The sequence below is a fragment of the Lipophrys pholis genome (assembly GCF_963383615.2).
Source record: "Lipophrys pholis genome assembly, chromosome: 3".
Classification (NCBI taxonomy): Eukaryota; Metazoa; Chordata; class Actinopteri; order Blenniiformes; family Blenniidae; genus Lipophrys; species Lipophrys pholis.
Window position 1 is genome coordinate 22,495,381 of NC_137627.1, and position 13,872 is coordinate 22,509,252.

Below are 13,872 nucleotides of genomic sequence, written 5' to 3' on the forward strand. Positions count from 1 at the left end.
TCTGTCGGAATACATTTAGAAAATTTGTGATATTATCTTTTTATTACCGTTAAAGCTCATTTTCATTTCCCCGACTGTAATAAGTTAATATTACTGAAGCTTTGTCAAACATACACCATCACCACATACTTTTATTAGAATATAACCACACTGTAGAACTACACAATTCTCATTTGGTACTGCGCTGGTTAATGAAGAAAAGCACGGATCATCACAAGCTTAAAGCATAATCTAAATTTAGTTTCTTCAATTTTATGAACCGCCAGCATTGCTCTTCTGTCTAATTAGCTGCTAAGAGGCTGTCCAATATAACCGTGTCTCCACAGTTGTAGACGTTCCCTCGTACGGTATCCGACTAGATACCTGTTGCTGGCATCGGTGCAGTTTGTTGGTTGAAAGACATGAAGTGCCTCTACACCAGGGGTCTTCAGTTTCTGGCTTGGAGGGCCGATTTCCTGCACATTTCGGATTTCCCAGCTTCAGCACACCTCAATCTAATGTTGATGTCATCATCAAGCTTGTGAAAAAGCCCAACAGCGAGCCTCTTATTGCATTCAGGTGTGTTGCAACTGGGAGAGAGCTAAAACACGCAGGACGTTGGCCCTGGAGGCCCGGAATTGAGTACCCCTGCTCTGCACTATTGTGAAGGTCACAGCCAAGATATTTAATGTCCTGCAAAGAGACTTACTGGTATGTTTCCCATTTGAGAGGCAGGGAGTCCAAAAATCTTGGAACAATTTCCCCCAAAATGATTTTAATGCCCTCGGGCCACTTTGGAGAACAAACTGTTTCCTGAAGTTCGTCATGAGGCTGTGTGGAGGTGGTTCGGTACCATGTTTTCTGCACTATAAAGTGCATCTGTCGTGAAGATGGAAAAGGAGCACACATTCTGGATGAAGGAGCCATTTTATGTTTCGTTTGGGTTTATTGTTTGTTTATTCATCTTTCTGTGTTGACCTGTTGATTGGCCATGTGTGCATTTTATAAAGCCTCCAGGAAATTGATGGTAATTGAAGTGTGCAGGGCGTGGAGAGCAATCACTTTCTAGACTGTCAGGGAGACAGGTCAGGGTGAGTGGGAGGTTCTGAGGAGAAGATTATTTAGTTATTGTTGTAATTATAGTATCATAAGGAACTCATCAGTCGTGGGCTGAGTAAATGATGATAGACATAAACTGTTGGACAGTAGAATGTCAATAAACGGATTGCCATATCCAAAGACAAAACTGCGCCTTGGACCTTGATCATTGTTGCCCATGAACGCGTCAAAACCATTTTCCAGTCCTCACCAGAGTATATCTTTTTAACATTTTTTACAGTCAAATTCTGCTGTGTAGCTTTTAATCTTTGATGATATTTAGCTCATACTCATTTGAGTACGGTAGTAATGAAAGTTTTTCTGTGGTGTCGCAGCATTCTGTCATCCTACAGTGACATCTAGTGGTCCCCGATGGTATGTACCAGTATATTTTCACTTATAAGCTACATAATCAGACAAATAACAAAAAAAAAGTGTCACTTATTGTCAAGAAAATAGGATTGTTTGTGGTTGTTTGTTGCTTGTGCGTCTTTCCACACGCTCATCACTAATGCCAATTGTTGTCTGTGTGTACTTGTTTATTTTTCTTGACTATTGTAGGTACACTGCTGAATTGATTTACTTTCATTGGGATTATTGAAGCTGTCTGAGTCTTGTTGTAGTGAACAAATCACCACCAAAGCAGAACTATTTCCTCATAGAAGCATGCATAGTATAGTTTAGCCCTCATATGATGGTGATTATAAGGATGGCACCTGTACTGGTGGGTTTGCGTGCGTGCGCACCTCACGGTGATGATACCACTCTGTGCAGTCTCCTAAAATAAATCCTTTTCGCTGCCATCGGTTGCCTCTCTCAGCTCCAGAGTCCTAAGTCTGCATTTCATGGTGGGCTCTATCTCAGTCCTTCCCCAGTGCTTATCCCTCTCTGTTCTCGGTTTGACAGCTCTCCTCCACCTGGCCTCCCTGCCAGTGCACGGGGGGGGGGGGTTGATAGAGTTGTGCCTGAGTGTCGGATTTGGAATAGAGACAGCTTGAAATACCTCACCTCCCTGCTTCCAATGTCCAATTATCCTGTTCCTTACTGGGCTGAAAGGACCTGGTGTTACAGATAACCAGGATGTTGGAGAGGAAGTGAGGGAAAGAGTTCAATCCTTTCTCCCGTTGTCATTTAGTTGTTTCTTTGTATCAAGCGTTTGTCATGCCATCTGTCCTCACTGCCCCCGTTCTCTCATCTCCTGAGTCTCTCCTTGCTTCTCGTCCTCTCCATCATATTGTCAATAATTCACCACCTCTTCCACGCGGCAGTGATTCTGTGACGCAGCTGTTTTACTACCTCATCCACTCAGAGGAAATTATCTGAGCACAAGTTGCAGATCAGGGTGACATTGCTCAAAAGCACGGGTTCTAAACCCAAAAGAGGGCCGCCGGCCTGTTTTCAGTGGGTCGTGAGACTTTTCCTGATGACAGCCAGTGAGGCGTCGACCATGAGCACACCTTTACAGTACAACAGTAAGGTATCATATGTGGTAATGAACCTGGTGAAACATGGTCGGAAACAAATCTGAAGTGATTTGTATCATATTGAAGATGATTGAGGGCAGAAACATGAGTGTGTTTTGTGCCACAAGGTTTTGGCACATGAGAATGAATGCATCAAATCGGATGCAGCATCTGAAATGACGTATCAGCAGAGATTTGATCTCATATTTGTGCATGAAAACATGGTTGGCTAAGTTTAAAAAAAAAAAAAAAAAAGCAGTTGTCACTGAAGTGAAGAGTTTTGCTTTTAGTTTAGTGACACATTTTAATAATCTTGTCAACTGTTGCAGATTCAAATCAGGCCTTATTTTGATTGGAAAAGTGGATTATCATTTTTTTCTTTCTTCATTTGGTTCACAGCTTGTCATTGAGGGGTGACGATGGAGAAACACTGATCGAGAGCAAAAGCTGTATGTCAGACTTGGGTAATTGTGGCTCACAAGATTAAATTAAAGTCAGTTATCCATATATAAATCCAATATTGATAGTAATAATGCCATGCAGCTGTGAATGTAAAGGCATTTTGAGATGGGAATAATCAAATATATGCTTTCTGGTTCAACACGCTTAATTTGCAGCCAGCTTTTTATGTCATTTCCCTCCAATGCTCATACATAATTAAACAACCTGTTATAATTTGGCGCTCTGGGAGGATGACGTTTCCCCCACCGAGAAAATAACTTTTGGATTGGACTGAAGGACAGCAATTGGTTTCCCCATTCTGCCCCGTGCGTTTATATGGTTTCCTACTACTTCTAATTGTTGCTCTTCGTTAACTTTATACAGTCCAGGGTTACATCTCCCATAAAGTTTATTTCCATTTCAGTTTCAGTGTTTTTAAAGCTGCTCGACTGCATGTGCTTTCAAATGCAGGTGACCTACTGTAGGTGTTGCACAGTGGACATTAACTCGTCGGGATGAACACATGCAACTTTGCTGTAACACTCAGCGTGTGCAGCTGATACGCTCACCTCTCAGTGATAATTCAGGCAGGATATCGGCGGACAGGACATCTGTGAGCCGCTGTGTTGTCTGCACAGAACAGATGTTACTGACCGCAAAGCGTCACGGTCAGCGACTTACAAATAAAAGAGACAGTTTTGGGTTGTAAAAGTCACCTCTCGATGTGCGACAGCAGTCATCCCCTGCTCCACTTGAATTTAAACGAGATGTATGTGACGTGTTTGGTCCATTCTGCTGGGGGAGTAGCTTTAATGACTGTGAGATGGATTTTACCCCCCTCACAGTAAAACTAAAAAAGGGAAGATGTATTCTCACTGCAATTTGCACTGTGGCCATTACACATAAAAAAGACATTCTATTATACTTTAAATCGCTTATACACCCCCCCCACCTTTCTCATCTTGAACAAATGCCCTGTGTGTCCATGCAGAGGCAGAGGACGGTCTACAGACTCACGCTGGTGAAAGCCTGGAACGTGGAGGAGATGCTGGCCTACTCGGAGCTCATCGCTTTGGGCCAGCCGGACTTCATTGAGGTCAAGGTAGGATTTCAGTGATGCTTTTATTGTCACTTTGAGTTTTCTCCTTTAACAATTAATGGTCCGTGTCTCCCTTTCCCCCCCATTATATTTGTCTCCTGAGATTTGATGGTTGTCTGTAGTAAACTGGCCTTTTCTCTCCGTCTACTCCGTCCTGAGCTTTCTTGTAACAAATGAAACCACCAGACCGCTTTCCAAGCTCACAATACCTTCTACTGCACGCTTAAACATCTACTATTGTTTTAGCACCGACCCATGAGATTATATAATTGACTTAATTGAGCAGAAAAACATCAGTAATTTGAGTGAAAGTGAATCAATAGCATCCCAATTTTAACGCCACAGCTTTTTTTTTTTAGCCACGCAAAACTTTTGAATAACATCATAATCTTGAATTTCTGCACTTTAAACTGAAAGAAACATTGACTGACAGTAAATAACTGATCTGAACTCTGCATGTGGGAGAACGTGTGCGTTTTCCCCTTGACCCATGCAAACAGCCTCAATGACGAGCCTGTGATTCCTGTTGTGTCTCCAGCTGTTTTATCTCAACACTGCTTTAAGTGTACCATGCCGACTGAAGTCAAAAGGCCGATATTCAAATTTCTTTTGGCCTTTCAGACATTACGGATTCTTCTAGATATGTACATGATTTATACCCAATGCATGCAGTTTTTGGTATCTGGAAAGTTCAAAAAGTACCATAAACCCAGAATATGCACTACTGTAGCCATGGTACCGTCCAATCACAGACACGATTCACCAGCATGTCACTCATTTGTAAACATGATGTTCTTCATAAAGTCAGAAACACACATCGGGATTGAATAATGTTGTAAAAGAACTTGAAGCTGTCACTCATCGCAGATTTCTTTCACAATTCTACAGTCAAGACAACTTTATTTGTCGAGCACCATTCAGACACAAGGCAACTCACAGTGCTTTATAAAGAAATAAAAGAAATATATTAATGCTTTACAAAGAAATGAAAGAAATACATTAAAGCAAGCAATTAAGAATCTTAATCTCTCGTGATTTAGAGTATGAAATACTTAGAATAGAAGAATACACACGCTCATCTTTTCCAGTGGATCAAATTTACTTTGCACTTTTCCCATATTGGAATTTGACGTCACAAATCACCCCACAAATATTACGTCCTCTCGTCAGAACCGCACATGCCACACTGTTCCGGGTACCTTCGCAAACACTTCAAATAAATTCAGTTAATGAAATAATGAGAGGGTTAAACTCTCGGAACAAACTCAGAAGGATGATTCAGTACTTATTTTGTTGCAAAGGTAAATATTCCAAGTCTGCTTAGACATCTGAATCTTGCACCAATGACACAGGGCGTGGTCTCTATGTTGCTCTTCACTGTGCTTTGTTCACATAAAGATTTCCAGATTCACACCACCTTCTATCAATATTTTGCAGTTATTTCCTCACGGTTTAATGAAGGATTTTCTATTCTATTCTACGGTTCAGTGTGAGTATTTCACTTGATACGCTTTTGAGTCAGGAGACCCACCAAGCAGTCTGCGAGCAGAACAGATTGTACTGGGCTCAGACACCCTGAGCAGGGTCAGGAGTAACTTTCTCTTGGGACAAAGGTTTGTGCATTTTAATGTAAATACATCAGTTTGCTGTGTTATGAGAAGTGCCCTTGGGCAAGACACTGAACCCCAAACTGCTGCCATTAGAGTGATAACGCCTTGTATGGCTGCAGCCGCCATTGGTGTGTGAATGTGTGAGTGAATGGGTGAATGTGATGAACTATGGAAAGCACTTTGGGGCTCACACAGCTGCAAGGCACTATATAAGTGAACTGAAGAGTTTTAATACTTTAACGGAACAAAATGAAGAGACATTTCAGATCTCCAAGAAACTAAGCAGAAATGAACTGCTCGGTTTAACTCTGTTATTTTTCTCAAAATATGAAAATATTCATAGCCTCTGGACTCGGCGCATTATTACCGTCCTCAGGCAGGCACACTGCCGTTCTCCTTGAAGATTGTTACAACGGTCTTCAAAAAGATTTGACCTGAAGATACTGATAACTCCAGTTAGCCACTTTTGGCTGAAAAATGAAAAGAGCGTTTGGAGCACACTTTTTTTGTTGACTTCTATCAGATTGGACAGATTACAGTTCGGTGTTGGATGACACTTCTGAAGGCGAATCATCAAAACGGAGCAAACAAGCCAATAAGGTGATTTTTATCTTCTTTTTTTTTCCACACATTAAACTTCTTACTTTTTCAAATGAAAGCAGAATAAAACATACAAATGAGAATTCAAAACATAAACACACTTATGAACAGTATATACAGTACCGTGCACAACCAGTTTAAATGTACATAATTGCATGTAGGTGAAATGAAATGTTCGACTTAATGTCAAAAAATTCAATAGTGTCTATTAACCTTTTATTTTTGCTTAATGCACAGTGGGATGTGTCAGGCAAGAAGGACAAAATACATTTCATGTCTTTATCTCCAGGCTGAGTTTATTTATTTCCTCCTAGATCATCAAAGTATCTGTGCTCGGATCATAATATCATAATTTGAAGCAGTAAAATGTGCAGTCGCTGTGTTATTTGATCTTTTTTTACATCATAAACATACAGAAAGTCTTTCGATTCAATAGTACGGTATACTCTTTTTTCCAAATCTGAACATTTGGAGTGAATAACACCTTCACACGGTCCTGCACGTCACCATATAAGGGGGATAACTCACTGGAGCGGTGGGCTGTGTGCCACCATGACCTCTCGCTGGTCGTTTGGCGGACGTGGTATAAATAGTGGTGGGAGGGGGCACCTGGTGGCAGTCAGCGCTACGGTTGTCATAGTGACAAATATGCCCGAGTCCGTGTTCATTATTCTGCTTCTCACATCAGCGGAGGAGTCCTGGAGCGGCAGGAGAAATAGAGTAGATATTTCTTAAAACTCCTTCTTATATAAGATATTTGTCTTCTGAAAAACATATTATAAACCAACCATGCCAGGGAATTTGCAAATTACTTATTTACTTCACATTTGATTGGAGGGGAAAAAATGGAATTTCAACCACATTTTAACTGGAGATTAATTGTGATTACTTCGTTAATTAAATATTTCGAAATGCATCATCGCAGTTGTCCTGTTTTAAAATACATGGACTATGTTTATGATTGAATAGCTTGTTTCTTTATAGCTTTGATTACTTGTTAATAATGCAGAAAATCTGTAATATTATGTTGAGCTGCTTTTGGCTGTATTTCAACAAATCAGTGATTTAAATGTTTTTAATTGGTATTCTGTAAATTTGACCAAATGTGAGGTTTTATCCCCTCCTAAACATTAAAATGTTGATATGATATTTTATATAAATACCAGCACTAGATTACGTTGCATTAATGAGCTCGTACACCCCAATAAAAAAAAAAGCTGTCACATCTTATAACTGTTGTTTTTTCTTTTAAATCACTTTTTATTCAATTTCTCTGAAACAAATTGATAATGCAGATTGTTAAGCTTACTTTTCACCAAAGCCTCACCGTCATGCCTGACGGTTCACATGAAAATAAATGAGGAATCAAGAATGAAGCAAGTGCAAAACTGAATGCATTCATGGCAGCACCTGCGTAATAAACATCTTTTTCAGTCGTTCCTCTGCAACACTGCAAATGACAGAGTGACGGGAAAATATTTCATATCTGACAAAAAGAAATTTGTATCCATGTCTGTTTTTATTTCTATTCATTCATTGTCACAGTTTCCATAAATCCTACAGTTTTCGACCGTGCGTCACGCCTTATATGAAAGAAGTGAGCGTACCCAAAGAAAACTCATATAAAAAGAAGAGCGTTCCAATTTCACCCACTGCTTTACTTTACTGTGCCAGTCGTCCTGTAATCAATCCAACTCCTGTACGATGTATGTACGTCTCAGGGTGGTGTGTGTGTGTGTGTGTGTGTGTGTGTGTGTGTGTGTGTGTGTGTGTGTGTGTGTGTGTGTGTGTGTGTGTGTGTGTGTGTGTGTGTGTGTGTGTGTGTGTGTGTGTGTGTGTGTGTGTGTGTGTGTGTGTGTCCTCACTGGGACTACTGTTTGCTGCGTTTTCTGTTATTTTCATCCTTTCTATGATTATTCCAGTCACGGTAAAGCCTTGTACATATTAATATTTAATGTTACTCCTGTCCTATTTGATATTTTACCTTATTTCCTATGTATTCTATGTGTAGCAATGCTTCAAAGAATTAATTCTATTTCTATTCTAGTAAGTATATCAGGCCTATTTTTATTTTTTTTTTAAAAAGGCCACTGCACAGGGTTTACGCCAAGTAAAGTTGTTTAATTGAATGCCAAGTATTGTTGCAGCAAATTTTCGTTATTGCATGAGTTCAGTGTGATCATCTGGAAGTTAAAGCTTCTTAAGAAAACTAGATCATCAAGTAATAACAAAAATATGCTGCAACAATACGACTTTAGATAAACTACCAACATGCAGACAGCAGCAGGCCACTAGAAAAGGAAGCTGATGCTTATTTAAGGCTATTGATGCTAATCGAAGCTACAGCAACTTATAAGTCCAGACCTGGGGCGCCACACCAACTGAGTCAACCACTGTGCACTACTTCGATCAGGTTTCTGTTGCAAATAGTCTTTAAGGTACGCCTCTTTGATGTGACCATCACGGATGTATCACATGCTACATATCACCTGAAGTTGTTGGATCTGGACGACACTGTTCCTGGTCACAGGGTCCTTGGAGAAAACCCAAATATCCACAAGGAGAACATGCAAACAAAAAAGCCCTGTGAATCAAGACAAGCCAATCTCTTCATGGCCTACTGCATTGGGCTTTAATGTAATTATAAAATAGGTTTTGATTACTTCAAGTCATTACAAAGTGTTCAAAAGTTAGCTTTGCATGTCCACGTCCCTCGTATAGATCTGCAAGTTCTGTTGAGCGATAGACTTCCCTTTGAAGCGGTTCCTAACCCTACGTCCGTGGTGCTGTCCTTGATTATTTCATCACTTCTCTTGCCCCTCCATTTAGTTGATGTTGCCTTTGAACATAAAACAGACGCACCCATAGGAAAACAGTCAAACTCTGAACTTTTGTTCTTTGTTTGGATAATAAGTTTTACCTCCTTAGAATTAAAGAAACTGTTGAAAATGTGCTGTCTCTTGCAGTTTGCCCGCCTTTTAAACTCTGCATACACTCTATAGAAATTAGGCCAGCTCAATTAATTGTCTCTGCTTCAGATATCAGAGAGTTTCTGACCTTTGAAGTTCCCCCACCAAAGTCGAGATTCAGTTGTACTTCATTTTATTTCACTGCAGGGGAGTGACTTAGTTGCCGTATTCTCTGTCATCTCACATGAATACATGCATCAGAACACACCCCAGTATAGTTTCCTGTGTCCCATTACATGCATGCCTCAATCTTAAACGTCCTTATATAAAAGCATATGAGCAGGTGAAAGGCTTACCACGGGCAAAGTTAGTATTCATGGATTACCTTTTCTTCCCCCACACGTGGGAATACCTCCCCACATGCTCTCATTCATAATCCAGAACACATCTCACTTCTGCTTGACGGCTGAGATTCACCACATGACAGACTCCACCGGGATCCCGCCGCTCCCTGCTATTACTGTTTTTAACCTTCATTTATCCAGGCGGCATTGTGCTGAACCCAGCGGTCTTTTCAGCTCGGTGTTTCACTGGATCACACCCGGCAGCTGCCCAGAGCAAGAGCACTGTTGTCTTCTAGACAAGAGCAGAGCAGAGCATTTTGTGGGGTACGTGCCTTTCTGAAGGCCGTCGCACTGTTTGATAGCGGAGGACTTCAAGTAAAACCCTAGTGTGGGAAATATCAGCATTAGATTGTGTTCTCATGCATATTGGTTGGAAAATGAAAGTAGAATATAAACAGGGCACGTAACATTGGTCGGCTTGTGTTTTCATTAATCTGCTGCAGAGGTTTGTCGCATGTGTCACTTCTGATCAAATCGCCACTTTTCCCCCCTTGTTGGAAACGTTTGCCTGCGTTGTGCTTCTTCTCCAATTTACATTTCCACACTTTTCCTAACTGCCAATCTGAATACTAGTTTAAGCTTCACGGGCTTGTTGGCTCCCACAGTAACAATAGATTCCTCTCTCCAGAAATTACAGGTATGTTTGGGATTGAACAGCAGTGTTGCTATTACATTTTGTAAATTCTGGGGCTGCCAGAAAGCACCGCCAAGTATTTTAGTATTCAGCTGCGTTTCTGTTCTGTATATCAGAGCAACCAGGGAGATTCTGAAATAACATTTGTTCATATCCTGGTTGATTAATAAAGGAGTGATGACAATAGAAGACTGCCAGAACTGCGCAGCAAAGAATCAAAAAGTCTGGCTAAGACAACTGAAAAAATTTTGTTTTTCTATCTTGATGAATAATTCCTCCATCGATTCAAGTCAAAGGTCCCATGAAAGGAATGTCTGAGTATAGTAAAAAAAATACTTTGGGGGGGAAAGAAAAGACTCTTTGTTAGGACTTTGATTGCTCTCTCGCTGCTGCAGTACACCAGATTGCAATGAGGGGATTCTTTTTGGGCATTTTTATAAACTTGGTGACGACAATGTCTCTGAAATTAGATGTGTAGGAGCAGGTAGACTTCGAACTCCCAGGAGGTTGGAGACCACAGCACTAGTGTGCTCCAGTCTGGAAATTCCAAATTATTTATTTTAGTTGAGTTCTAAAAACCCCGGTCCCTCCAATTTGGAATTTCAACTTCGAGTTAACTCTGTCACTAGTGCTGATAAAATTACAGTATTGTTGCAACATTGGCTTTAACCACTACAAAAAGCTGCATTAGTAGAAGAAACTGTAGTTTTAGGGTTTTTTTTTTTGTTTGCTGTCATGTCTGACCATACGATAGCAGCAATTTTTTTATTTGTAATTTCATAGATGGGCAAAGAGGATCAAGCATGGGCAATTTGGCATCTTTACACAGCCTTTGGATTACAAGAGTCAATTTATAGAAATAAATGTAATTTCTTTTGTACTTTTCAAACACTGAAGTGACCACATCTGACTGATATTTCCAGTCGCCAATCACAGCGAATGTGTGTTGCACGAGCGGTTTGAACTGATTTCCCAAGCTAGAGCTGCATTGTTAGCACCCAGCGTTGGTGGAGGGTCGTTGAAAATCATCCACACGTTTCCAATTTAGACGTTTTCCAGAAGAGGAAAGGAAACTCTTGAGCTCAGATCATAAACTAGATAGGAAAAAGAGCCTACAGATACAACACAAAGTACGTTTAAATGTATTTTTGCACCATTTAATGAGCATCATTATTTTTGAAGGGAATGGAGGAAGTGACAAGATGCCCCTGCAGCACTCATTGAACTCCTCTATATTTGTATTTTCATTTTTTTTGGGAGTTGGCGTCATGTTGCTAATGTGTGCTGGAATTTGTGAGAATTGTAGTTCCAGACTCACAAACTATCCCTGCAGCCATAGATGGCATATCTGAGCAAGATCCCGAGCAAGAGAAGCAATACTCTTACAAAAACGTGTTGTTGTTGTTGTTGTTGTTTTTTTCCCGTCTTGGTTTCACAATCTTGATCCTAATTTAAGTTAAAAAGCATCATGTGCGAGGGAAGTGGAGAGAGTGGTGCGAGATGAGCAGCAGCCTGCAGCGCTTGTTGACGTCCGCCACCTTTTTATGTTCTGTGTTTCTGATGTTGCTGACCGGTGCACAAATAAAAGCTCATCACACACACACACACACACACACACCCTCTTCACTATTGGCTGTATTTACTAGAAAGTGTTGCGGCACATGCAAGTGAATGGGGTTGTTTCCTGGAGGAAGATATTGATTTCGATGTTCACTCTGTATCGTTGTCTGGATGTTATCAGTTAACTAGCATTGCTGCACTGTACACAGAAACCAAGATGTGTAAAGATAAAGGCCCAGCCGAGCACCTTCCATTCACAGTGGAAGACATTATCTTACAAGATGAGTGTTTTGTTTTTTTTATCGTTTTTTTCTCTCCAGAAATTATATGGAAACTCTATGTTTTAGGAAATTTTTTTTAACCTCTCATGTTGCATTAAAAAAAAATCTGCTTTTTTTTTTTAAAATCCCAAATTGACCAATCACTGTAGGCACCTTGAGATCCCCCTTGTAACGCTCATTGGGCAAGTAACTGGTGTTTGAAGCGTTCAATAGTTCAGTAGCCTTTCAATGATCAATTAATGACAATCCAAAAACATGAATGTGAGCTATACATTGAGAAAGGCGCTATCTTTGTATTTTTTCTAGAAATTGTTATTTATGAACGTCTACCTCTGTCAAGTCAGTTTCAACCATTGTCTTTGAAATATGATAATAATAATAATAATAAAAAACAAAAACGCTGTACACAAAAATGCAATTGACAGTCTGCTCCTTTCTTTCTTAAACAGATGCTTAATTCATCTGGTCTGTCATATCGACTCCTTGACTTGATAGTATTATATTCAGCAACTTCATACGGAGGATTAGAGAAAGATGTGCCCAAATTAAACACATTTTAAAGGTAGAACATTTTGGCACCGATTTGAGGACATTTGTTGTAAAAATTTGCCAAGTTTAATATGTATGATGCTTTGACTTGCTGTATTTACATCCATTAAAAGAGAGCAGCTGAAAAGATTATTATTATTATTTGTATTAAAAAAGCATTTACTGGTGTTTAATAAGATTTAAAAAATAAGATGTCTTTGTGCATCTTAAAGTTTTTTCAATTACTTAATTATAAAGGGTTTAAAAAAAAAGAGGTGCGCATTACAGGATGACAGTTTGTGCAACACGGGCTTGTAAGTCCAAAAAGTGGGAAAAAAGATCTAATTTTAGCAAATTTCATGACCAATATTTGGGCATTAGGTATCCCAACCAAAGAAACCAAGCATCTAATTTATAGTTTAGACAGTGACAGCCAAGGTCTCTCTAACGTTCATACAAGATTTACTACAAAGCACTATTAAGCTTTCAGAGCTGTGAGAAAACTAACATTTACGCCTCAAAATAATGAGATGACTTTCCCGGAGCTGTAATGAGAAGTCAGGGGGTCAGCACATGTGGGAGAAGCCTAATGAAACATTTTGAAAGTCCAGTGGCCGCGTTAATGGCTGTGAGGTTGTGGGTTACGCGAGACAGTGTTTATTTCTCCCTCTAATGAAGTGTTCTGGAAGTTTTACTGTCCGAACAGTTCAATATCACTCCTTCCACCTTCATAGTTCCCAGGTGCAGGTTTCATGTATAAGGAGTCATTGTCGGTTTATTTCTGTCCATTTCAAAGCCCTCAGTCTCTCTTCACAGCATTAGTCTCTATTTGCCTCAACAATTAGAGGATCCAATTCATCGTTTCCAGTCGGTTTGCTGATTATGCGCGTGTCCTGAGACTGCAAGAGGTGAAAATCTGATAAATGAAAGAAGAGTCTCAGTTAAAGAAATCTTTATTTTTGAGAACTGTGGTATATATAGAAAAGAATAGAGCATACTTTAACAATCCCAGAGGATAAAGGCATTTAATCTATTCTTCTAGCTTGGTCATCTGTTATGATCTCAGGTACAAAAAAAACCCTCCCACAGTCAAGCTCTTAAAGCCAGTGTAACTTAATCAGATCCGGTTCCGTTTTAGCAGGTTAAGAACGCTGGATTTTATGAACTCTAGTACAATCTAGTAAAATACATTTGACTGCACGATGAGGATTCTTCCAGAATCGGACTTGGAAGACTGCTATGATGTACCTCAGACCTGTACATCAT

The 13,872-nt window shown here is 39.9% G+C and overlaps 1 protein-coding gene across 1 annotated transcript in view; it reads left to right on the forward strand.

Moving 5' to 3' along the window:
• tyw1 (tRNA-yW synthesizing protein 1 homolog) overlaps positions 1–13,872 on the forward strand; it is an 88,799-nt gene that overhangs the window by 49,847 nt on the left and 25,080 nt on the right. Inside the window, exon 14 of the mRNA XM_080459386.1 lies at positions 3,973–4,083. Coding sequence (XP_080315512.1) covers positions 3,973–4,083 — 111 coding nt within the window. The remainder of the gene's footprint in view (positions 1–3,972; positions 4,084–13,872) is intronic.